The following is a 23,309-nucleotide window of genomic DNA, read 5'->3' as shown; positions in this document are numbered from 1 at the left end:
TATGTTCCATACACTAACTTCAAGTTTCATAGGGATAATTGTTTAGAAAAACTGTCTACAGTTTTGTCAGGAATTACTGGGACAGTGCTTTGCCTCCATGTTATGCATTTAAAAGGAAAAAAACTATTTCCTGACCAAACCTATTATGATGAGCTATTTTTCAAGATGTTCAGAGAAGATTTACTCTTATTTTCCAGAGATCGTATTTGAAATATGGCTCAGAGTGACTTCCTCTACCCCGAGAACCCAAGGAGGCGGCAGGAAGTAAACCGTCTTCACCAGCAGCTCCTCAACTGTTTATCGGACAGTTTCCATGCCACCAACAAGCTCATTGGGGTTTTAAATACGCACTTGGGATGCAGGCTGGCCTCCATTGAGATGAAAAGCAATGGAACTATCAAAGAAAACTGTGATCTCATCATCCAAGCCATGATGAGTATCCAAAAGGAACTGCAAAAGGTTGATGAGGCCCTAAAAGATAAACTAGAGCCAACCCTTTATAGAAAACTTCAAGATATTAAAGAGAGGGAAACAGATAAAATTGCAATAGTACAGAAGGTTATTTCGGTCATCTTGGGAGAAGCGACTTCTGCAGCCAGTGCAGTGGCTGTTAAACTCATCGGTTCCAATGTGACAACGGGCATAATGAACAAGTTGGTCACCGTGTTAGCTCAAATTGGTGCTTCTCTCCTTGGTAGCATTGGGGTGGCTGTTCTTGGCCTTGGTATAGATATGATCTTCCGGGCTATTCTCGGAGCAGTGGAGAAAACACAGCTCCAAGCAGCCATCAAAAGTTATGAGAAGCATCTGGTGGAATTCAGGTCCGCCTCAGAAAAATATCAGCATGCTATTATTGAGGTCACTAACACAGTAAAACATCAAATGAAATAAACTGGTATTTTATTTTTAGAATAGTATTCTGCTTCTAGCGCAACAGTAGTATCTTGTTTCTTCCACTGGGTTTATTTTCCCCAAACTTCCAACACATACGAAAACATGATAACTGGGAGTGAAATATGAGCTCCAAGGGCTGAAAGTACATGCCTTGCATGTGGCAGTCCCAGGTTTGGCCCTGATGGTCTTCAGCAGCTCTGGAAGTCCCCACCCCACCCCCAAATATATAAATACGGCAATTTGTGAAGAATTAAAGATGCCAAAACCAGCAAATGTGAGACTTCTGTATCAATCCTGTGAAGGTGTATTCTTACTCTGTACGACCAGATCAACACCAGAGTAAAATGTGTAAAGCAGGGATGGAAAGATTTCCTTTTCCTCTTATGCCCCGAATTCCTAAAATTTACATGGATTGTAGAGTGACTGCATTGATTACAATGATTTACATTGACGTCCCTACCACTTGCTTCAGACATCATTTTGTTAACTTCTGCCAAGACATGAACTGTGCACCTTTGGCTGGAAGGGAAACAATGCCACGATTTTTGACCACAAGTGTAAGCTCGATTTCCTGTCAAGAGGAAGAGACTGAAATACAGTTTACCTTTTACTTCAATTAAGAAAGGAGACAGAGGATCCTGAAACTTCTAGTAATGACACATGAGAATCTCTGGATGTCTTTGTAAATGATAAAAACTAAAGATTACAAAGATAAATATTCTGAGTGGGGAGTGTGGCTTAGTAGTAGCGCATGTCTTGTACATGTAATGCCCTGGATTCTGTCCCAACACCACAAAAAATAAACTATAAAAGGCAAAGGTCTTCTCCTGTCATTACTGCAAAACCTCACCAACAGTGGTATGATGGTTAAATAATCCTCAAATGAATTTTTTAGCACTCTAGGACATTTAAAAAATCAAGCAAATTCCAGCCTAAAATGCATTTAAGGTGCAAGGAAGTTGCTGTTTTTTTTTTTTTCTTTTTGGGTCACACCCAGCAATGCACAGGGGTTACTCCTGGCTCTGCACTCAGGAATTAATCCTGGCGGTGCTCAGGGGACCATTTGGGATGCTGGGAATCGAACCCGGTCGGCTGTGTGCAAGGCAAATGCCCTACCTGCTGTGCTATCGCTCCAGCCGCTAAGTTTTTTGTTGTTGTTGTTGATTGATTGGTTGGGGGCGGGGCGCGACATTGAGGAGCTGCAAGGGTATTAGGCTTGGGCCTAAGGCTCAGGGATTGGTGCTCAAGGATTACTTCTGACTCAGTGATTAAAGGTCACTCCTCTTACTTGATCTAACAGCAAAAAAAAAAAAAAATGCATGCTAAGTGCTTTATTTCCACTACTATCTTTCTGGCCCCAGCTGCTACTCTTTATAAGAATTTGTATTTAAACAAAAAGCAGTATTTAACACCTTATGAGCCTTCAAAGAAAAGTTTCTTTCTTGAGAGAGAGAGGAGAGGAGAGAGAAAGAGAGAAAGAGAGAGAGAGAGAGAGAGGGAGAGAAGAGAAAGAGAGAGAGAGAGAGAGAGAGAGAGAGAGAGAGAGAGAGAGAGAGAGAGAGAGGAGAGGAGTCTGCCATAGAGGCAGGCTGGGAAGGAGGGTGGCTTGAAGGGGTGGGAGAGAAACTGGGGACAATGGTGCTGGGAAATTACACTGGTGGAGGGATGGGTGTTGGAATATTGTATGACTGAAATGCATTATTAACAATTTTGTAATGCTCTATCTCAGGTCATTCAATAAAAATAATTTAAAAAATCTCCAAAAAGAGAGTTTTTCAATACTTTCAGAAAATAGGAAACTCCCCTTGCTATTTAAAACTTTGAAGTGGCCTAGTTCATTGGTAACCTGATTTCAGGGGAAAAAGAGGCTTATGGAGGCCTGATAGTTCTGCTGAACTTCTGCAGATGCATTATTTGTCTTGTAAATCCATCACCAAATTACAAATAGGTTGTTCATGCAAGAATGTGTTTGAGTAGACTATCAAACAAAAACAAAACGAAGAGTTTGTTATATTCTTGCAACCTGGAACAAGAAATGTCTCAAAATTTTTAAAAAAGGTCAGCATTATTTCAAAGAGTAAATGACTAATATGTTCAAATGGCTTTTTAAGAATTAGTTGCACAACAACACAAATTCACCTACAAAAGTAAATCTTCTTTATTGACTGCTTTGTAAGTCTCTACAGGATCTTGTTAATGCTTTTTCAAGGGCGTATAATTCTGTCTGGAATCAAAGCTGTAATAGGCAAAGTTAGTTAAGAGACAACTTCTTTTTTGTGGTGTCAGGACAAAAGGACACGTTCCTGTACAGTCAAGTGAACACATATAATTTGATGAAAATTAATACGCCTCTCCACTGATATTCCGGAATACGAATACTCATGAAAAGTGATCTATCTGTAAGATTTTCTTAGACGGCTACTCAGATGATAAATAAACTAAGAGGGTCCCCTAACATTTAACCTTACCTTGGAGAAGTGACAGGGGAGGAATCTTAAGTGTATAGAAGGAAAAGAAGACCAGACCTAGGTGACGTCGTGTGACGTCATAAAGGATTAACGTTGCGTGTGCACGGGAAGGAAGCCGAGATAAAACTTCCACGCCTGGATTTATATACTGACTGGGGGAGGGAATTAGCCACGGCCGGTGCTCCGGATGGAGCCGGGTTGGCAGCACGCAAGGCACGTCCTTGCCCACCGCACCCCGTGTACTCTCTCCCGGTCCCCCTCTGAATTCCGAACCGTAGGGTGTTGCCAATTCAAAACACAAACCGTGCCCTAATCTGGGTCCTGATTTGCTCAGGTCTACAAATGCGTGTCTAACGTCCTGAATTTTTATACAGACGCCCCCCCCCCCCCCCCCCACTAATCGAACGAGACCCAAACAACCGCCGAAGGGTGCTCCGACCCCTGGAGAGCCCAGAATAGACGCCAGAAAACGAAAAGGCCAGTCGGCTCCGCCGCCAATGACCGACACCACCCGCTCCGTTTGCTCTCGCCTCATTGAACTGCTGGACCATCAATCGACGTAGGAGCCCTCGTCGGCGGACAGAGGGCGGGCTCCCGGCCAGCCACCCACCAATCCGGGAGTGCTCCCGAGGCGGAAGCCGCTCTGGCCTAAAACGCGTGTTGACTCTCTATGGTTCCCAGAGCCGGGAAACGCCGAGCTCGGCGGCCCCGACGGACCGGAACTGACGTCACGGTGGCGGAGGGGCGCGAGCTTTCAAGATGGCGGTGGCTGGGCGGCTGACCGGCCGGCAGAGGTGAAGGCCCTTCCGAAGTCCAAGAGCCTTAAAAACTCGCCCCCTCTCCGCCCCTCCCAGCCCCGGCAGCCCAGCAGAAATGTGAGTGTGCGGTGGGGGGCCGCGGGGGTTGGGGTTCGACTTGGTCCCGCCGCCTCGCCGCCGTCCCTTCGCGGCGCCCTCGCGGTTGCCTCGGAAACACCAGGCCCCGCCGTGCCTCGGGCTCTGGGCGCTGGGGGGGGGTCTCGGGGGGGGCGGGGCGGCGGCCGGGGGGCGTCGCCTCCCCCGTGTCTGCGCGCTGACGTGGGGGGGGGTGGGGGGGTCTGAGGGACTCGAGTCCGGCCGCAACCGTCGCGGGGGCCTCGGCGGTTGCTCCGGGCGTCGCGGCGGCCGCCCCCGGGCTGGTGCCTGGGAACCCCGCGGGGGGGCCGGGGACCGCGGGACCCGCCGCGCCCCCCCAGGACTAAAATTCAGCCAAACTAACAAATGAATCGAAGGCGATTCGGGCTGTGTGGCGCCCGCGGCTTCTCTCCTCCTCCCGGCCCCGCACGCCCCGAAGGGGGCCCCGCGCCCCCTTTAAAAAAAAAAAAAAACTTGCTTCGGGAAGTGGCGATGTGGGGGCGGTTCTCCCCAGACGCGGCTCCCCGCACCCCACCCCAGCCCGGACCCGGTTTCCAGGCGTGTGCCTGCAAAGCGTTGGGCTGGCTCGGGCACCGTGATAGGCTTTGAGGGTCGCCCCACAGTGGCCCTTGCAGATCCCGTTAGGCAAACCGGGAGTCCGGCAGCCCCTGCCCCGAAAGGTGTTTTATTTGGAGAGGGACGTTTCTGCATGCAGTTATCTGGAGCACTGTCCGACTCCCTCCTGCAACGGACATTGGAGCGTTTGTGACCTGTTAAAGCTCCCCCAATCAAGGACGATAGACTTGAGTGCAAACCGAATTTGAATGACTTTGACTTAATTGCGTTTTTTTGTTGTTGTTGGGGGGTGTCGGGTTACATGCCAAGAAGTACCAGGGATGGGGCATGCAGGGACTCAGTGAGCCCCCAGCAGTACCCCAACCCCTTCTCCTGATTAAAGGGAGCGTGTTGGAAGAGGACAGATGCCTGGGATGCTCATAGTTGCTGCCTTGATTCTTAACGTGGTTTCTGAGTGATTTCTTCTATTGACAGCGCTGTGACCCATAGAGAGAGTTCAGTTAAGGACGCAATATATCAGCGATCCTCAAGTCCATTTCCTTTATAAGGAAAACTAAGGACTAACTTTTTATGGTGAAGAAAGCGACTACTATCGTCCTTGAATTCTAAAAACAAAGGAAAAAAAGGTCTCAAATTCTCAAAGGAATGTTTTTCAGATATCGACAAGTTTTATAAATATATGAAGGAATAAGTTTTGTAGTACAGGGGAAAGTAAGCTCTTTCTTTGTTTTTGCAGTTTGTTCGGTTTTTTTTCTTTAATAAGCAAGTAAACCACACAAATTATCAACATGGGACGGAGATCTACATCATCCACCAAGAGTGGAAAGTTTATGAACCCTACAGACCAAGCCCGTAAGTGTCTCTTAATGTGGAATGATAAAGAGGAATAGTAAAAATCTGAAGCCTTGGGGAATTTGTTTTATTATGTCTTAATTACAATATTAGCAGCGCTAGAATCAGTTGTATAACATTATTGTTCTTGTAAATACATAATAAAAACTTTAAATATGCCAAGAACAAACGCCATGTTTGTAAGATTAGCATGTAAAATAAAATTGACTGGGGGTTTCAATATTATTTTGTTCATAAGTTTAAACTTACGAGTATTGTATAGTATTTTCTCCTTCATGTTCATAGTTATAAAGAAAAGATGCTTTTCTCTGATGTTTTTGCTTACATAATTAGAAGGATACTCTTAGCGTCAGGAGTGTGTAGGGCAGGGGTGCTGCTGAAACCTGCCAATGCGCAGGACAGCTGGTCACAGGAAGAATTACCTTTAGGGAAACAAATGCTAACAGGATTCAAATGTTTTGTATTTTCTCTCTCTCTCAAGGGAAAGAAGCCCGGAAGAGAGAATTAAAGAAGGTAGGAATTCAGAAACATCCTTTTTATATATTGATGTTCTTAGCACTATGTTATTTGGGATTAGCTAATTTCGAAGTAATATTTAACTAGGGTAAAAAGTTTATGCTTCTTAAACTAATAAAATTTCCTTAAGATCAGAAAGGATTAAGATGCCTTGAATGCAGACAGCCCTGCTTAAGAGTCTAAATAGACTACATTTGTTTTAATTAACTTTGTAGTATAGCTATTATGTTTGTAGTAGAGTACTTAACCAGAATAAGGATTTACATTTTTAGTGTCAAGCCTAACACAATGAGAACTCAGATTTGATTTTATTTATTTGGGGATTTGGGGAGCAACACACAGTGGTGCTTAGACCTTTCTTTTGGCTCTGCACTTTGGGATCACTCTTGGCGGGACCCAGGAACCTCATGGTTCCTGCTTGCCCGTGCAAGGCAAGCAACTCACTGCTATACTATCTGGCCCTAACTCAGATTTTTAGCGTTTGAAATTGTGTGCTCTTCTTACATTGTTTAGCACTAAATTATGCAGTATTTCTCTGAATGCATAATTTCAGAATTTAGCTGTACACTTTGTGTTAGTGGGGGATTTTGCTGGAGCGATAGCAGTAGGGCGTTTGCCTTTCACATGGCCAACCTGTGTTCGATTCCTCCGCCCCTCTCGAGATCCCGGCAAGCTACGGAGAGTATCCCGCCCACACGACAGAGCCTGGCAAGTTACCCGTGGTGTATTGGATATGCCAAAAACAGTAACAATAAGTCTCAATGAGAGACGTTACTGGTGCCTGCTCGAACAGATCGATGAGCAACAGAGTGACAGTGACAGTGAATTAACTATTTTAGCTGATAACAACCTTGGAGGTTTGTTTGTTTTTGAGGATGGGGTGGCACACCCAGCAGTGCTCAGGGCTTACTTCTGACTCTGCTCAGGAATCACCCTTGGCAGGGCTTAGGGACCATATGTGATGCCAGGTATTTAACCGGGGTTGACCATGGTCAGGCAGGCATTCTACCTGCTGTACTAGTGTTCCAGCCCCCTAACTGCTAAAGATCTTCACAAGATAAAACACACACACACACACACACACACACACACACACACACACCCCTAAAAAGGCATAAAAATATTTTTAAAATATTTATTTATTAATGTTTGGTTTACCTGAGCCTGGCACTTTGAGAGGGGCCTATGTGTTAAAGAATGTACCCAAGGCTCCTGAAAGCCAAGTATGCACTCGACTTCATGCAAGTCAGTCTGCCTCACCTTGAGTATTTCTGAGAGCAAAATATAATGCTATTTTTGGTGGTGGAAACATGGTAAGAATCCAACGACAGAAGTTGACTAAACTTGAGTTTTAAAGTTTAGATTTTTAACCAAATTGAAATTTAAAATTCTGAGTGTACATCATCCTGACATTCTGTTCATTATTTAAGAACAAAAAGCAACGCATGATGGTACGAGCTGCAGTTTTGAAGATGAAAGATCCTAAACAAATTATCCGGGACATGGAGAAATTGGATGAAATGGGTAAGAATATATAGAAAGGTTGGATTTTTGTACAGCAGGGATAACAGTTTGATACACTGGGACAAGCAGGTGGGTACTCAGACATAAGAAAAAAATGTAAAGGATAATTGATGACATGTGACACTTCGATTTGGTTTAGTATCAGGAACATGAAATAGAACTGGTAGTGTTATTTCTCATCTAAAATGAGGGAATAGCTTAATAACTTGAACTAATTTTGGTTATGAATGCTTAGTTTGGTCCGCTCATTTTTCAACAATGGATTTTCAAATTACCTTGTGTGGGTGTTTTTTTTTTTCCCCTCTCTCTTTCTCATGGTGACAATTGCCATTTAAGTCTTAAGTATCTGGCTACTTGATTTTATTTTTTTTATTATTACTTTTTTTTTTTTTAATTTTATTGAATCACCATGTGGAGGGTTACATAGTTCTCAGGATTATGTCGGTTATACAATTCTCAAACACCCTTCCCTTCACCAGTGCCCATCTTCCATCACCAACCCCCCCAGTATACCTGCCGCCCTCTCCCACCTCCCCAGTCCCCAACCTTGTACTTGATAAGTTTCACTTCGTTTATGCCTTATCTCGATTACATTCCATGTTTCAACACACAACTCACTACCGTTGTTGGGGTTTCCCCCAAAAAAGAAAAGCAGTCCTATTGCCAAGGAGGCATTTGATAGTTCTCCACTACTAAGAATATAGAGATATTAAGTCCCGCTGTTTGTTACATAACTTTTCTTTTTCCCCCTTGCCCCGCGCCACCGAGTTCACGCCTGTTTAGTAATCGCCACGCTGCCTGACAAGGGAAAAAAAAAACGAAAAGGATGGTTATTTCCCGTCATCAGCAGACGTGGGGCTCTGGCTTAGTTGATAGACTAGTAGAGTGTCTGCAAGCAGTTTCTGGAACCGAAGGTCTTGCGCTGGTATCGGCTCCGGCTCGAGATTCCACCAGCGTCCCACTGTTCCATGTACATAATTTTTCCCCTTATATCCCATTCCCACGCCACCAGGTCTGTTTGCTTAATGGACATCACACTGTAGTTGACGACACGCCGCGTTTCTTCCCGAGAAAGAAGAAAATTTCTTCTCAGCTGGCGTGGGGATATAGCTTAGTTTAGTCTAGAGAGATGGCTACCGTTTTGATTGCCTTCAATATTTCAGCAACAGACTTAATATTCTTGTTAGGATCTCCCACAAAAGTCCGACCCATTAAAAGCGAACCATTACATATTGCTGATGCTAAGATGACATTAGGTCGCGCGGCCGCAGTAGCGGCCGCGTGGTTTTGGGTTTCTGTATAAAGTCCAGGGAAAGTACAACCAGAAATAACATCACTACAAACTTTTACCCTTTTATGGTGCTCATAAGATGGAGAAGTCCTGCGCTGTGTTCAGGAGGGAGGAGTTGAGAGAGAGAGACAGGTTAAAAGAATTGGGGGATGCCCAGTTCCCACTGTTTCAGCGCACCGTGGGGTCTCTGGTCCCATGCCGGAATTAGTTCAGTGGGCTGCCTGGAGTCCAAGCGCGCTCCCTTGGGCTCTTCCATCATGCTCGCTCCGCAGCCGGATCCAAAGCTATTATTACTATTTTTTATTTATTTTTTAAATTTTATTGAATCACTGTGAGATAGTTACAAGCTTTCATGTTTGGGTTACAATCTCACAATGATCAAACACCCATCCCTCCACCAGTGCATATTCCCCACCACCAATATCCCAGGTATACCCCCCCTTTCCCACCCTCCCCCTGCCTCTGTGGCAGACAGTATTCCCCAGACTCTCTCTCTACTTTTGGGCATTATAGCTTGCAACACAGACACTGAGAGGTCATCATGTTTGGTCCATTATCCACTTACGGCATGCATCTCCCATCCCATCTGGTTCCTCCAGCCATCATTTTCTTAGTGATCCCTTCTCTATTCCATCTGCCTTCTCCCTTCCGCTCATGAAGCAGGCTTCCAGATATGGGGCAATCCCCCTGGCCCTTGTATCTACTGTCCTTGGGTGTCAGCCTCGTGATGCTACCCTACACTCCACAAATGAGTGCAGTCCCTCTGTGTCTGTCCCTCTCTTTGACTCATTTCACTTTGCATGATACTCTCCATGTTTATCCATTTATAAGCAAATTTCACAACTTCATCTCTTCTGACAGCTGCATAGTATTCCATTGTGTAGATGTACCAAAGTTTCTTTAACCAGTCACCTGTTTTAGAGCACTCATGTTGTTTCCATATTTTGGCTATTGTGAACAGTGCTGCAATGAATATATAGGTACAGATATCATTTCTACTGTGCTCTTTTGCATCCTTGGGATATATTCCCAGAAGTGGTTTTGCAGGGTCATATGGAAGCTCAATTTCTAGTTTTTGAAGGACTGTCCATATTGTTTTCCAAAAAGGCTGGACCAGTCGACATTCCCACCAACAGTGAAGGAGCGTCCCTTTTTCCCCACATCCACGCCAGCACTGGTTGCTTTTGTTCTTTTGAATGTGTGCCAGTCTCTGTGGTGTGAGATGATATCTCACTGTTGTTTTGATTTGCATCTCCCTGGTGACTAGGGATGTGGAGCATTTTTTCATGTGCCTTTGGGCCGTTTGTATTTCTTAAAAATACTGAAAAATGTCAAGGGTGGAGAGATACTATAGGGGATAAGGCGCTTGCCTTGCATACAGCCGACCCAGGTTTGATCCCATATGATTCCCTGAGCACCACCAAGAACAGTTCTTGAGCACAGTGCCAGGAATATGCTCTGAGTACCACTGGGTGTAGCCCAAAACAAACCAAAGGAAGTACAGAGACTCTGTGTACAGTAACTCATCCAGCGTTTTAAGTTTATACTTTTGTGGTTGTATCACAAAGTTCTTTAATATGCTGTGTTCTCTCGATCAGGCTATCTGGTCCTTCAGCTCCCTGTTTATTTCACCATGTTCCCCCGATCTGGTATCCATGGAGATGGTAGTATCCCTAGGTCTAACAAATTGCCCCAAATTGATTTCAGTGTTAGTTGTTCCAGTAAGAGCCACACCCTGTAGTGCTCTAGCTAGGGGATAACGTGGTGCTGGAGATCAAACTCAGGACCTCACACAGTGAAGATCTGTGTTCTGTAACTTGAGCGATATTCCTGGCTCCTGATTTTTGACATTTTAAGAGATTTTTAACTGAAGTTCAGGGTTTGCACACTTACTAGTGGGCTACATACCAATTCCTCCCCTCCCCCACTGCCACCCACCCCCTCATTAATTCTCACAGGCTTTTTTTGGGTTTTTTTTGGGTTTTTTTTTTTTTGCTTTTTGGGTCACACCCAGCAATGCACAGGGGTCACTCCTGGCTCATGCACTCAGGACTCACCCCTGGCGGTGCTCAGGGGACCATATGTGATGCTGGGATTTGAACCCAGGTCGGGCACGTGCAAGGCAAACGCCCTACCCGCTGTGCTATCACTCCAGCCCCTAATTCTCACAGCTTTTTAAGATATGTTGTCCTTATTTTACAGGTGAAGAGAATAAGGCCCAAGGATTATTTACCGTTCTTAGGGTCATTCTGTTAGGAAACAATAAGGCTGGGTTAAAGTTAAGGCATTCAATACACTTTGATTGATCACACTGGGAATAGCATGATATAAGACTACGTTTTGGTTTTAATAAATCATCAAGCTTTAGTAGTTCACAGGATTTAGGGAACAAGGTCAGTTACATTAGTCTCTGTGGTGGGGAAGTCTTGCAGGGAAGCTGACCTGGAAAACTCAGGGGTCACTGTCAAGATTCCATCTTTCTGGACTAATCTGTGTTAACTTATATACAGCTGATGAAAGCATTAACTGCTTCACAATAAAGCCTGATGTTTAAATGGGACTAAAATAAAATGTCCTAAAATAAAAACTTCTTAGGGTAGATGGGCCATTGTTTGTGGAGTTCGTGATGGATGGGAGACAGAGCCACAGGCAGCTTAGGTTTATGTTAAATTCCTGTGTAAGAGCTTCTGTTTCCTGGCTGTACCTTTAAATCCAGATATAGACAAAGAATTAAGAACTTAAATCTCAAAGGTGGAGCATTTCACAATTTGGATCATATGTCAATTGGTCTTGGCTGTCTATGGGGCCGGAGGGTGGGGAAGGCAGGAAAATTCTGATAGGCTAGGAGAGCCTAGGAGTCTGACTGATTATTCCTCTCTTGGCTGAAGACCTAAAAATTACATATCATGTTGGACATAATCCCTTGAAAGAGGATTGAATGGTAGCTAGACAAAAAACACCGTTCCATTATAAAACTGGTTGACTGATAAGCCTGTCATCCCTGGATATTTTATTATAGTTCTGTTTAATCATCAGAGCTTTGTTGTAAAATAGTTGATGGTTTCATTTTCCAGACGAAGGCACTAAAAGGATCAGAATTCAAGTAAAGTACCCAAGATCTCAAGAGGAAATGAAAAAACCAAGCTTGAACATTAGTTATACCAGCTTTTTAGTGTAAAGGAGTGAAAATTAACTTATTGTTCTGATGGTGAAAGGTGACATTTCTTAGAAAAGAAAAACTATTTTGTATTGAGATATATATAACCTGATATATTTGGTTTTGGTGTATAGGTTTGATTATACTATCTGGTATGAAATGATTATCAAAATAAGTGAACGTCTATAACCACTATTCTTTTCCTTTAAGTCTTAACATCTGCTGTCTTAGAAAATGAAAAAATCAAGGGCCTTGGAGCAGTAATACAGTGGGTAGAGCGCCTGCTGTGCACACAGCTGCCTGGGGTTTGATCTTTGGCACCACGTACAGTCCCCCATACCCTGCCAGGAGTCATCCCTGAGCACAGAGCCAAGAGTAAGCCCTGAATATCACCGAGGGTGCCCTCCCAAAAGATGAATACATGAATAAATAAAGGTCATCTTAAATAGGGTTTTAATATCTGCTCCAGTTTCTTTGAGTAAGGTTGAAGAGGATATCTGATCTCTAGAACCACTTGCAGTTCTTTGCCTGAGTGTCAGGAGAGTCTTACTAAGCGATTATAGTCTTGAAGTGACCTTTCTATTTAATTCTGTAATCTGCTTTTTTTCTCTCAAGAATTTAACCCAGTACAACAACCACAGTTAAATGAGAAGGTGCTGAAAGATAAACGTAAAAAACTGCGTGAAACCTTTGAACGTATTCTACGGCTCTATGAAAAAGAGAATCCAGATATATACAAAGAATTAAGAAAGTTGGAAGTAGAATATGAACAGAAAAGGGCTCAACTTAGCCAGTATTTTGATGCTGTCAAGGTAATCAAGTTTCTTTTGAGAAATAAAATTTAATGCTTGCATTTGCTCCAGAAAATTTGGGAAAGAGTTAGTCACGCTGAACCTCTTTCTTGCTGCAATGTGTTTCAAGTTAAATAGACACCAGGTTTTTGGGCCAGCATATCTAATCCAACATATATGAGAAATTACTCTCAACTGCTTAACTGCTCTAAACTGGAAAAAATTCCAGCTCATTAAATTGATGATGACTAAACATAAAAATTGAGTACTCCTGAGAATAAAAAGGAATTACCTACTGATACTTATAGCAGTATAGGGATAAAAACATTTTTTAATGTATAAATTTTGAAAACAATCTAAATTCTCAAAGTTATCACTTAGGTGAAAAGCAGGCAAAGCTATTGCAGAAAAATGTTAACACTGGGTGCCTTTGGGGATTGACTTAACTGAAAGACTGAGGGGTATAAATATGCCAAAACTCAGTAAATATGTACATTTCCGTTTTATATCAAAATACGGAATAGCCAAAATGATACGAGAATTTTTCAAATAGGTAATAAGGGCCCCATTTCACAGAGAAAGAGACTAAAGTAACTCATTAAATTTTAATGTCATCACCTGGCTCATCTATGGTAAAAATTCCACAAAGCACATTAAAGTTAGATGCCAAATTCTGCCACTGGATGTGTATCATTCCTAAATTCATTAGTATATGTTATTCTGTCATCCAGAATGTATAGACGGTCTTCAGTTCTAATACTTCAACACTTGGACTTCTACGTAACAGCACTTGTTTGAGTTTTCTCAATTCATTGATAGTCTTTGAAAGTACTTTAGACTTTGTATTTTCATAATATGCTAGTTGGAAAATCTAGTCTATGAAACAAATGACATTAAAAGTTTTGTCTTGTAGATTACTCTTATACTATTGAAGGATTCCCTCTGTTTTAGAACGCTCAGCACGTGGAAGTGGAGAGTATTCCTTTGCCAGATATGCCACATGCTCCTTCCAACATCCTGATCCAGGACATTCCCCTTCCTGGTGCCCAGCCACCCTCCATCCTTAAGAAGACTTCAGCCTACGGGTAAGGAAGTGATAACATAACAAAAAACATATATATGTAAATATATATATATACACACACACACTAAAAGCACTTTTTAGTGTCAAAGGGCTGAAGTGCAGCATACTCAATGCCCCAAGTTTGATCCTCTGATTACATGGCTTCCCACTGGGGGCTGGCCCTGAGCACCATTGCATTGGCCCCATGGAATGACCCGGCCCAGTTGACCAAGTATCACAAAGATTAGCCCGGGAGCCCACCCCACCCAATCCCTAATTTTTTTCATAATTTGAAAATTTTGTAAAGTGCCTCTTGTATCCACTGCTAAAATCAGTGCAGTAGAGAATAAGAATGTGCCTATAAGTAGTGATTATGTGTGGGTACATAATTATATGTGAAATAAGAAATCTTTGAAAATTATTAAAAGAGGGCAATAATAAGTCATTGTTAATTAAAATTTTCTTCCACAGACCTCCATCTCGGGCGGTTTCTATACTTCCTCTTCTTGGACACGGTGTTCCACGCTTGCCTCCTGGCAGAAAGCCCCCCGGGCCTCCTCCTGGGCCTCCACCTCCTCAAGTCTTACAGATGTATGGCCGGAAGGTTGGCTTTGCCCTAGACCTTCCTCCTCGGAGGCGAGATGAAGACATGCTGTATAGCCCTGAACTGGGTAAGCATTGACTGTTTCCTTTTACCCTGCAGCCACTTTCGTTTTTCAATGTTGGCCCTGTGTAATACCTGGTCCACTACTCCCAGAAACTGGAAAGTGATGAGTGTATACACTGACAAAGTCTATACACTGATGAGTCTATACACTGGCAAAGGAATGAATCACAGGGCCTACCTAAGAAAAGGCCATAATAAATTAAGTGGGATTATTTTCAAGCATGAACCTTTTAAAATTGTTTGCTCCCTTTTGTTTTGGGGGCCATATCCAGTTGTGTTTTTGGGGGGGGTCAACCTTGGTAGTACCCAGGAAAACACATGTGGTGCGGGTATTTGAACAAGGGGTCAACCACATGCAAGGCAAGAACCTTAATGCCCTGCACAATCTCTTCAGCTCATGAATCTTCTCTTAATTTAAAATAAAATAAAAAGCTTACATTGGGGACTAGAGAAATAGTTACAAGGGTTAAAGTGCATGCCTTACATGCACTCAGCACTAGTTCGGTTCTGTCCTGCATGTGTTCTCAAAGCACTGCTAGAAATAACCCCTTAGCATTGCCAGGTGTGACCCAAATCCCCTCCTGCAAAAAAAAATCTTATATCCATCATCAAAAGGAATTTGAAGTTATATGAAAGTATTGTCAGACTCTGAATAGGGGTGTGTGTGTGTGTGTGTGTGTGTGTGTGTGTGTGTGAGAGAGAGAGAGAGAGGGAGGGAGGGAGGGAGCGAGGGAGGGAGAAGAGATCTTCTGTGATGTGGAGAACTCATCGATTCCTTATTCACTTATTCACTGCTCTCAGCTCAGCGGGGTCATGATGATGATGTCTCCAGCACCAGTGAAGATGATGGCTATCCTGAGGACATGGATCAAGATAAGCACGATGACAGTACTGATGACAGTGACACTGACCGATCAGATGGAGAAAGTGAAGGCGATGACTTTGGGCACCGGGATGATAATGAGAGAGAGACAAATGAAGAAAAAAAAGGTCTGTGCAACTGAAAACTTCAGTCGAAGGTCCTGATTTGCTGATGGGTCTTCATGAGTTTCTTGAAGATCATATAGCTCTTTATATCTTTTCGTCTCAGAAATCTCATAAGCTCTTGGCACGCGGTCTTCAGTGAAAAATATGAAAGGTGTAGTGTGAAGTATGAAATTGTGTGTAAAATACCAAAGTCCAGGGCTGTGACTTCAGTGTAGAGCACATACCTAACATGTGCCAGACATGAAGTTTGATCCCAGGAGCCATCTGTAATGTCCCTCCCTTCGAGAACTGCTGAGAGTGATTGGTGGCATTCAGGCACTGCCAGGAGTGCCTCCTACCCCTGTTCCCCTAACAACATCGTGAGTGTGTGTCTGTGTGGGTGCGCACGCATGTGCACATATGCTCCCTGAAGACTGTTTCTGGGGGAAAAGGTAATAGCTACAAACAGCAGAAAGAGGTGTCGTGGGTATGGAAAGGAAAGGAACGGAAGCTAGAGCACATGCTTAGCATGCAGAATTCAGGCTCAGTTTCCTCCATAGTACTGCATGGCATCCTGATCACCCCCCAGGTGTGACCTGGAAAATGTGTATACTGGGGGTATTTTTTAATGCTTTTATTTAATCATCTATAGCATGAGTCCTTTATATGTGGTTAGTATCTTAAAAACATGTTCCAAAACCACAAGTATAATTCAGGTATGCTTGCAAGTAGAGTCATAGTTTAAGGAAAATATGTTGCAGCCATTTTAAAGTAGGTTATGTATGTATCATAAATTTAGACAGTTACCTATGCTTTGTAAAATAGCCCCGCCCCACCTCTCCCAAACCCCCCTCCCATGTAGAAAAAAGGCCAAAAAGAGTAAGGAGGTCAGGCACTCAGGCTGTATCCTGCTCACCCAAATTCATCCCTGGCGCCACACGGTCCCTGAACACTGCCAGGAATCTCCTCAGAACACCACATGCTCCCAACTCCCACCCCACCCCCAGAACAGAAAGTAACAGGAAAGTCAAGGAAGATCTCAGAGGTTAGAGTGAGTGTTGGGGGCACTGGCCTTGCCTAGTCACTGCTCCAGTTTCATCACTGGCACCACAACAGTCTGGGCATTTCTAGGACCAACCTACATATTCATAATCTTTTTCTTTTAAGACACCTGAATTAAGTTTTATTTTGTTAGAAGGTTAGTTTTGTCATTGGGGCTAAAACTTGTTTAAGAGTTCTGGGTAAATTCAGTCAGCTTAATCAATGGCTGAAAAAATAGCAGTGCTCCCACATTGTGGGAAAAAAAAAAGTTCGGCATTCTGGGTAGCTATCTTTCCATATGCTCTTTTTAAGGGAAATTTTATGACAAGGCATTTGGACCAGATCAGATTCATTTATTTAGAGCATCTTTGACTCCATTTCAGTTTTATATGTTCTGGGTCTTATCACTTCTTTGTTCAGTTCTCACAGTGTATGTACTTTTCTAGGGGAAAAAGCAGTTATTAACAAAGATGTTGAAAGTGTATAGATTGTTTTTCCTTAAAACTTAGTAAGTTATTGGATAAAATACATTAATAGCAATTTTTTTTGCTTTTATCATTAGTATGCTCTGTCTTTATCTTCTGCCCAGTAGAGGACAGCAATCATAGCTAGTATGTGCCATACAGTATTTGATATTTACTGAGTATTCACTGAGTTTTGTTAACATTTGCCCTCCCCACTGTGTCCCTCCTCTGGCTCCTCAGGGTTGAGTGTACGGTTTGCAGATATGCCTGGAAAGTCAAGGAAGAAAAAGAAGAATATGAAGGAGCTGACTCCTCTCCAAGCCATGATGCTTCGAATGGCAGGTGAGGTGGGGAGAGAAGAGTGAGTGAGTCCTCGGCGTTTCCTCCTGCCCGTTGCTTTACCTGTGTTTTTACACTTAGCATCTCAGCAATCCTGAAGTAATTTGTTCTAAGTTTTTATTTTATAAGAATCAAGGTATAATAGCTCTGGCAGTGGGCAAAGGGACACCTCATTGGTGTTGCTGCTCTTCTATCAGTCAGGAGCATAGCAGATGGGCATTGCTCATACTAACTTGGCACCTGGGTTAGTGGCCCAAGCTATTTCCTGCTTGGGCACAGAGGTTTTTTTTAAAAAATAATCAGATCTTGGGACTGGAGCGATTGCACAGCGGGTAGGGCGTTTGCCTTGCACGAGGCCAACCCTGGTTCGATTCCCAGCATCCCATATGGTCCCCTGAGCACCACCAGGGGTAATTCCTGAGTGCAGAGCCAGGAGTGATCCCTGTGCATCACCGGGTGTGACCCAAAAAGCTAAAAAAAAACTCAGATCTTTGAGGCCAGAGAGATAGTACAGGGGATCAGGGACTTGCCGTGCATACAGTCTCTCATAGTCGAGGACTGAGCACCACATGGACCTCAGAGAGTGATCACCAAACACTGCCAGGTATGGCTCAAGCTACACCCTCCCCCCACAGAAACATTTTATGAGGTAAACTGCCCAGTTCTTCCCGATTTTCTTCTACGCTCTGTGCTTGCTCGGCTCTGTTATCCTAGCACAGAAGAGTATACTCTTGGATTGTAACGCCTGAGTATTTTATCAAAAACTACTAGATTAATTCTAAAGAAACATTTAGTAAGCATATCTCTTTGGCATCAGGGTTTTACAGACTAAAAAAGGAATCAACTCTGTTTTCCTGATTTAAAATTTCAGGTCAGGAAATCCCTGAGGAGGGACGTGAAGTAGAGGAGTTTTCAGAGGAGGAGGAGGAGGATTCGGAGGATTCTGACGCAGAAAAGCCATCACAGAAACAGCACAAGGAGGACTCTCTCTCTGACGGCACATCTGGTGGTTCCCAGCAGCAAGCGCCCCCTCAGTCTGTTCCTCCTTCTCAGATACAGGCACCTCCCATGCCAGGACCACCTCCTCTGGGACCACCCCCTGCCCCACCTTTAAGACCACCTGGGCCACCCACAGGCCTTCCTCCTGGACCACCTCCAGGTAAGCACTAACGTGGGAAAATAAAGTGACATCGAAATACAAGTTAACGCAGGCAGTGAGTGGGACTAGGACATGGTCAATACTTTGATATTTTTCAAAGGTTAGTAATTATTGGAAATCAGTGTGACATTAGCTACGGAAGTGACTGGTATTAATCAAAGTTTGGCTTAAAAGCATTAAAATGGGCCTTGCAGTAACTGGAATCAGTTCTTGCACACTTGCACATGTCTTCCATGTGCCGAGACAAGAGTTTGATCTCCACCATTGATCTGTCCTGATCGGCTGGCTGAGCCTCGCTGGGAGTGGTGCGCCCAGCTCTCCTGAACACTGCTTGGGGTGACCCTCACCCCCAGGGGTGTACGAGGTTTATAGTTTGCAGTAGTGCGGCAGTTTACAACACTTGATCCTGTAACTTTTCTTTAGATGAGGTTTTCCTTTTCTGAGTGACTCAAAGATCATAGGTCTTAACATGGATGGTCCTTACCTTTTCTAAGTGAGCTTCAGATGAATCTTTGAAGTACCCTGCTTTATATTCCATTTTTAATTTATGTTGGGATGTTTAGTGATCCTCATCTTTGTATCATCCAAATAGAATCTGATCATTTCTGAGTCAGTATATAAATAAAAAGAATATAAATATGCATATGGAAAATACATAGAATATAAAGTGAAATGACTTAAATTCAATCTCAGGTGCTCAGATTTTTGTTGAATAAGTTATATTTCCACATATTTTCCAGGTTTTAATTGTTTCAAGTTAAAGTGCTAGCTTAAACCACATCTGAGTTAACCTGTTTTTAAAATCACCGCATTTCCTATATAATTGTTTTAAGGTGAATTTATAATTTTCTCTTTCCAGGAGCTCCTCCATTCTTGAGGCCACCCGGAATGCCAGGACTTCGAGGGCCTTTACCCCGACTTTTACCTCCAGGACCACCACCAGGCCGGCCCCCTGGCCCTCCCCCAGGCCCACCTCCAGGTCTGCCTCCAGGCCCCCCTCCTCGGGGACCTCCACCAAGGCTACCTCCCCCTGCACCTCCAGGTGAAGCTTTTAATTTCTAGATCAAAACGTGTCTCCTATATTTCAGTTGTTCTAAGGCTTTTTTTTTTCTCTAAGACTTTTATATTTCAGTATCTTAAAGTAAAGAGATATCTTAAATGGTATAATTTCCATTGCTTTTGACCTAAATTGAAGTTCTTTCAAAGAATATTTGCATTTGCCTATCACATATGACAAGCTTTCCCAACCACATACCACTTTAGATTTAATTCTCCGTTAAGAGTTTTTAAAAATAGGATTATATTTCTGGTTTACTAAACTGGGTGTTCCAGTTCATTATAAAAGACTTTCCTGTCTTAATAGCATATAAAATAAGTATCTTTATAAGCAGTAATAAATTGTACTAAATTGGATGTGAGTGGACTCCTTAGGAGTCCACTCCTCACGAGTGAACGTGAGTGCCAGGAGGCGATTCAGAGAGCCACTGTGGTGCTTTGCGTGAGGGCGGCCTGGGTTCAGCACCAGGACCTCAGTGTCCCCTGAGCATTGAAGCCAAGTGGCCTCCCCCTAGGAGAGTGGCGTTTGAAGACGTTGAGGTCTACAGTTCTTGGGTAAATGATGTTAAGTATAAACTGCCAGTGCATGAGCTCCTTTTCAGTTATGGTGACATTGTAATTGGTAGGAAGTAAAAAATAAGACATTCTCCTAATTGAGGGTTTAAGTTAAAATACTTGAGTTACATTTTGGAAGAAGGAGTGATGTAGAAACCAGTAAATGATTCCTGGGGAATAAACCCCAGCCTTGACCTTGCAAGCCTCTGCCCTGGACAGCTGGAATTAAAACTTGGGCTGGCTAGCAAACCTAAATTCCAATTTGAAGTTAGTCAGGCAACTTATATTTTAAAGTTATATATTAGAAAAGCACAAAGAGGGATATAAACTGAAGGGGGAATACTGCTTTAAAAAATTTCTTAGAATTTATTTCTGTGATTCAGAGGTCAAGCAGCATGCTCTGAGCATACTTTATGTAAATTGTTCGTTATGCATGTGTTTAACAGCATCCAAAGAGATAAGTACACAGGGGAAGGCACTTGCCTTTCATGTGGCTGACCCTTGGGCACTGCCGGGCGTGTCCCAAAAACATTCAAAATTAAAATTGCCAACTTATGATACGAGTAGAGTTGTATTTTGTGGCACTCACCTGCCTGTTGTCTTCCCTCAGGGATCCCTCCGCCTCGTCCTGGGATGATGCGCCCACCTTTGGTGCCTCCACTCGGACCTGCCCCGCCTGGGCTCTTCCCACCGGCTCCCTTGCCGAACCCAGGAGTTCTGAGCGCGCCTCCCAACTTGATCCAGCGACCCAAGGCGGATGACACGAGCGCAGCCACCATTGAGAAGAAAGCGACAGCAACCATCAGTGCCAAGCCACAGATCACCAACCCCAAGGCCGAGATTACTCGGTTTGTGCCCACCGCACTGAGGGTCCGTCGGGAGAATAAAGGGGCTACCGCAGCTCCCCAAAGGAAGTCAGAGGATGATTCTGCTGTGCCTCTTGCCAAAGCAGCCCCTAAATCTGGCCCATCTCTTCCAGTCTCAGTACAAACTAAGGATGATGTTTATGAAGCTTTCATGAAGGAGATGGAAGGGCTGCTGTGACAGCGGCTGGGGCCAGAGCAGGATCTGTTCACATCAGTGGTTGGTGGAGAAAGAGGCTCTGAGTAAATGCAGGCAAAGAGCTACTTTCACTTGTCAGGGTATTTTCTCATTTCAGTTCAAGAAATATCCTAAAGTTTAGCATTGTTCACAGTTTCCTCCAGATTCAGATTAGATGGGTTGTTGAAGCAGTGCTGCTAACATCCGTGCCCGTTCAGACCATCATTTTCATCCCTTTTCAGTTCTTTCCCTTTACAAATCTTTGGAAATTTGTGACCGGGGATCTTCGTTACTTGTTTTGATTCTCTTCTGATGTGCTAAGGGCACTGGAGCAGAGATTTCTGGGGGGGGAAATGCAGTTTATTTCACCCCATCTTGCCTTTTGTGTTTGAGTTATTCTTAATATTGTAAATATTTTGTAATATTGTAGTGAAAAGGATTGCAATGTCATTTCCTAATACAAAGCAAAATATGTGGGAAGAAATGTACAATTCTTTGATTAAAATTATTTCCCACTGATCTTTTGAGTGTTTCATGAATAAATAAATAAATGTTCTACACCAAAATACCTGTTTTAGTAATAATGTAAAAACATCTGTTTTGTGGGATAAAATATTTTAAATTGGTTTTTAAGGAAGTACTAGTTCTGGTACAGAATAAGTATCTTAGTTGAAAATGTGCTGCAATTCCATTACAATATGCTTTCGTGTATCATAGGGTGCCACCCTATCAGTTTTCAGGGTTGCAGGGGCCTACTGAGCCCCCGGTGAGTCATAGTTAAGAGGCCAGGGCAATAGGACAGCAGGTAGGACACCTGCCTTGCATGTGGCAACCCTGGTTTGCTCCCTCTCACCCCAGGTGGTCCCCCAAAGCCCCTCTGAGCTCAGAACCAGGAGTAAACCCTGAGCACCACTGGGTATGGCTCCCCTTAAAGAAATAGTCATGATTCAGAGCTTAGGCCTGTTGATAAGCTTACTACTCAGACTCAGCACTCCTGGAATCACCAGCCAGTGCCCCAAACCATGCGAGTTATCACTGGACAGCTGAGCTCTTCCCAGCCCTGGGCCCATTTACAAATAACTCATCTATTGAGGCATCCTGGGGCATGGCTTTCACAGATTCTTACCACTTTTATAGATGACAAGATAGAACCTGAGCTTTTGTGGTTTTGTAGTGACCCAAGTGTATTTTACACAACACAGTGGGACAGTGTATACACAGGTTAGGCTAGAGCTACCTCTTCTTTCCCATGATTTCCAATCACAGTGCCTTCTAGGAATCTCAGGTATTGGAAAATTATTGAATAGCTTTAAAAGATAGGGGCTGGAGCGATAGCACAGTGGGTAGGGGGTTTGCCTTGCACGCAGCCGACTCAGATTTGATTCCCAGCATCCCCTATGGTCCTGTGAGCACCACCAGGGGTAATTCCTGAGTGCAGAGTCAGGAGTAACCCCTGTGTATCACCGGGTGTGACCCAAAAAGCAAAAATAAGAATTTTTTTTAATTAAAAAATAGATAAATGTGCTACAATAATTTTCTTGTAGTTAATTTTAATTCTTTTTTTTAATTCTTGTAGCTAATTTTAATTCTGAAATTTTGTGGGCCTTTTCTTGGAAGTTACTTATTCCTTCAATTTGAAGCAAATCTCAAGGGCATATTCTAGATCACCTTGGACTTCTAATATAACATGTAGGTCTTTGGGTACAAAGATAGTATCTAATATATATGTCTTCGTAATCCAAAGTCTTACACGTTACATTAAAAAGAACTTGAATCAGTGGTTTAAATACAAGGATGGGATGAGGTTGCATTGTAAGTCAATTTTGGGATCAACGTTAAGGATAACTCCTTGGTATTTGTGGGGGTGGGTGCTGTACCTCGGGCCTCCTTTGAGTGACGTGCAGTCTACCAGAATCTGTTCTGGGAGGGATTGCTGTTTCCTGTTAAGGAACTGCTGGTAGTTTATCATAAAAAGTAATTCCTTAATATTGTTGGT

General features: G+C 43.4%; 2 protein-coding genes and 1 non-coding gene across 3 annotated transcripts; all 3 read left to right on the top strand.

The window, feature by feature from the left end:
• The first annotated feature begins 213 nt into the window (after positions 1-213).
• On the top strand, positions 214-891 carry SMCO3 (single-pass membrane protein with coiled-coil domains 3). Its single transcript, XM_004611299.1, has one exon. It carries the CDS (start codon positions 214-216, stop codon positions 889-891), a length of 678 nt encoding a protein of 225 aa, XP_004611356.1.
• A 3,206-nt stretch (positions 892-4,097) lies between these two features.
• Positions 4,098-21,874, top strand: WBP11 (WW domain binding protein 11). The gene is made up of 12 exons (XM_004611300.2): positions 4,098-4,237; positions 5,568-5,683; positions 6,165-6,196; positions 7,630-7,723; positions 12,787-12,983; positions 13,914-14,047; positions 14,497-14,696; positions 15,494-15,682; positions 17,404-17,505; positions 18,374-18,661; positions 19,521-19,703; positions 20,883-21,874. The coding sequence occupies exons 2-12, from the start codon at positions 5,620-5,622 to the stop codon at positions 21,314-21,316; spliced, it is 1,917 nt and encodes a 638-aa protein (XP_004611357.2). The 5' UTR covers positions 4,098-4,237; positions 5,568-5,619; the 3' UTR covers positions 21,317-21,874.
• LOC129399236 (small nucleolar RNA SNORA48) lies at positions 17,646-17,783 on the top strand. The gene has a single exon (XR_008627010.1). It is a non-coding gene; the product is annotated as a small nucleolar RNA SNORA48 (small nucleolar RNA).
• Positions 21,875-23,309: the final 1,435 nt, after the last annotated feature.

The sequence above is a fragment of the Sorex araneus genome, chromosome 10 (assembly GCF_027595985.1).
Source record: "Sorex araneus isolate mSorAra2 chromosome 10, mSorAra2.pri, whole genome shotgun sequence".
NCBI lineage: Eukaryota > Metazoa > Chordata > Mammalia > Eulipotyphla > Soricidae > Sorex > Sorex araneus.
Note: the sequence above shows the minus strand (reverse complement) of the source record. Positions and strands in the feature narration are given on the sequence as shown.

Coding starts and splice junctions, on each gene's coding strand:
- WBP11 (XM_004611300.2), top strand. CDS start 5,620: ATGGGACGGAGATCTACATCATCCACCAAGAGTGGAAAGTTTATGAAC. Junction 6,197..7,629: donor GGAAGAGAGAATTAAAGAAG/GTAGGAATTCAG, acceptor TCATTATTTAAG/AACAAAAAGCAACGCATGAT. Junction 14,697..15,493: donor GCTGTATAGCCCTGAACTGG/GTAAGCATTGAC, acceptor CACTGCTCTCAG/CTCAGCGGGGTCATGATGAT.
- SMCO3 (XM_004611299.1), top strand. CDS start 214: ATGGCTCAGAGTGACTTCCTCTACCCCGAGAACCCAAGGAGGCGGCAG.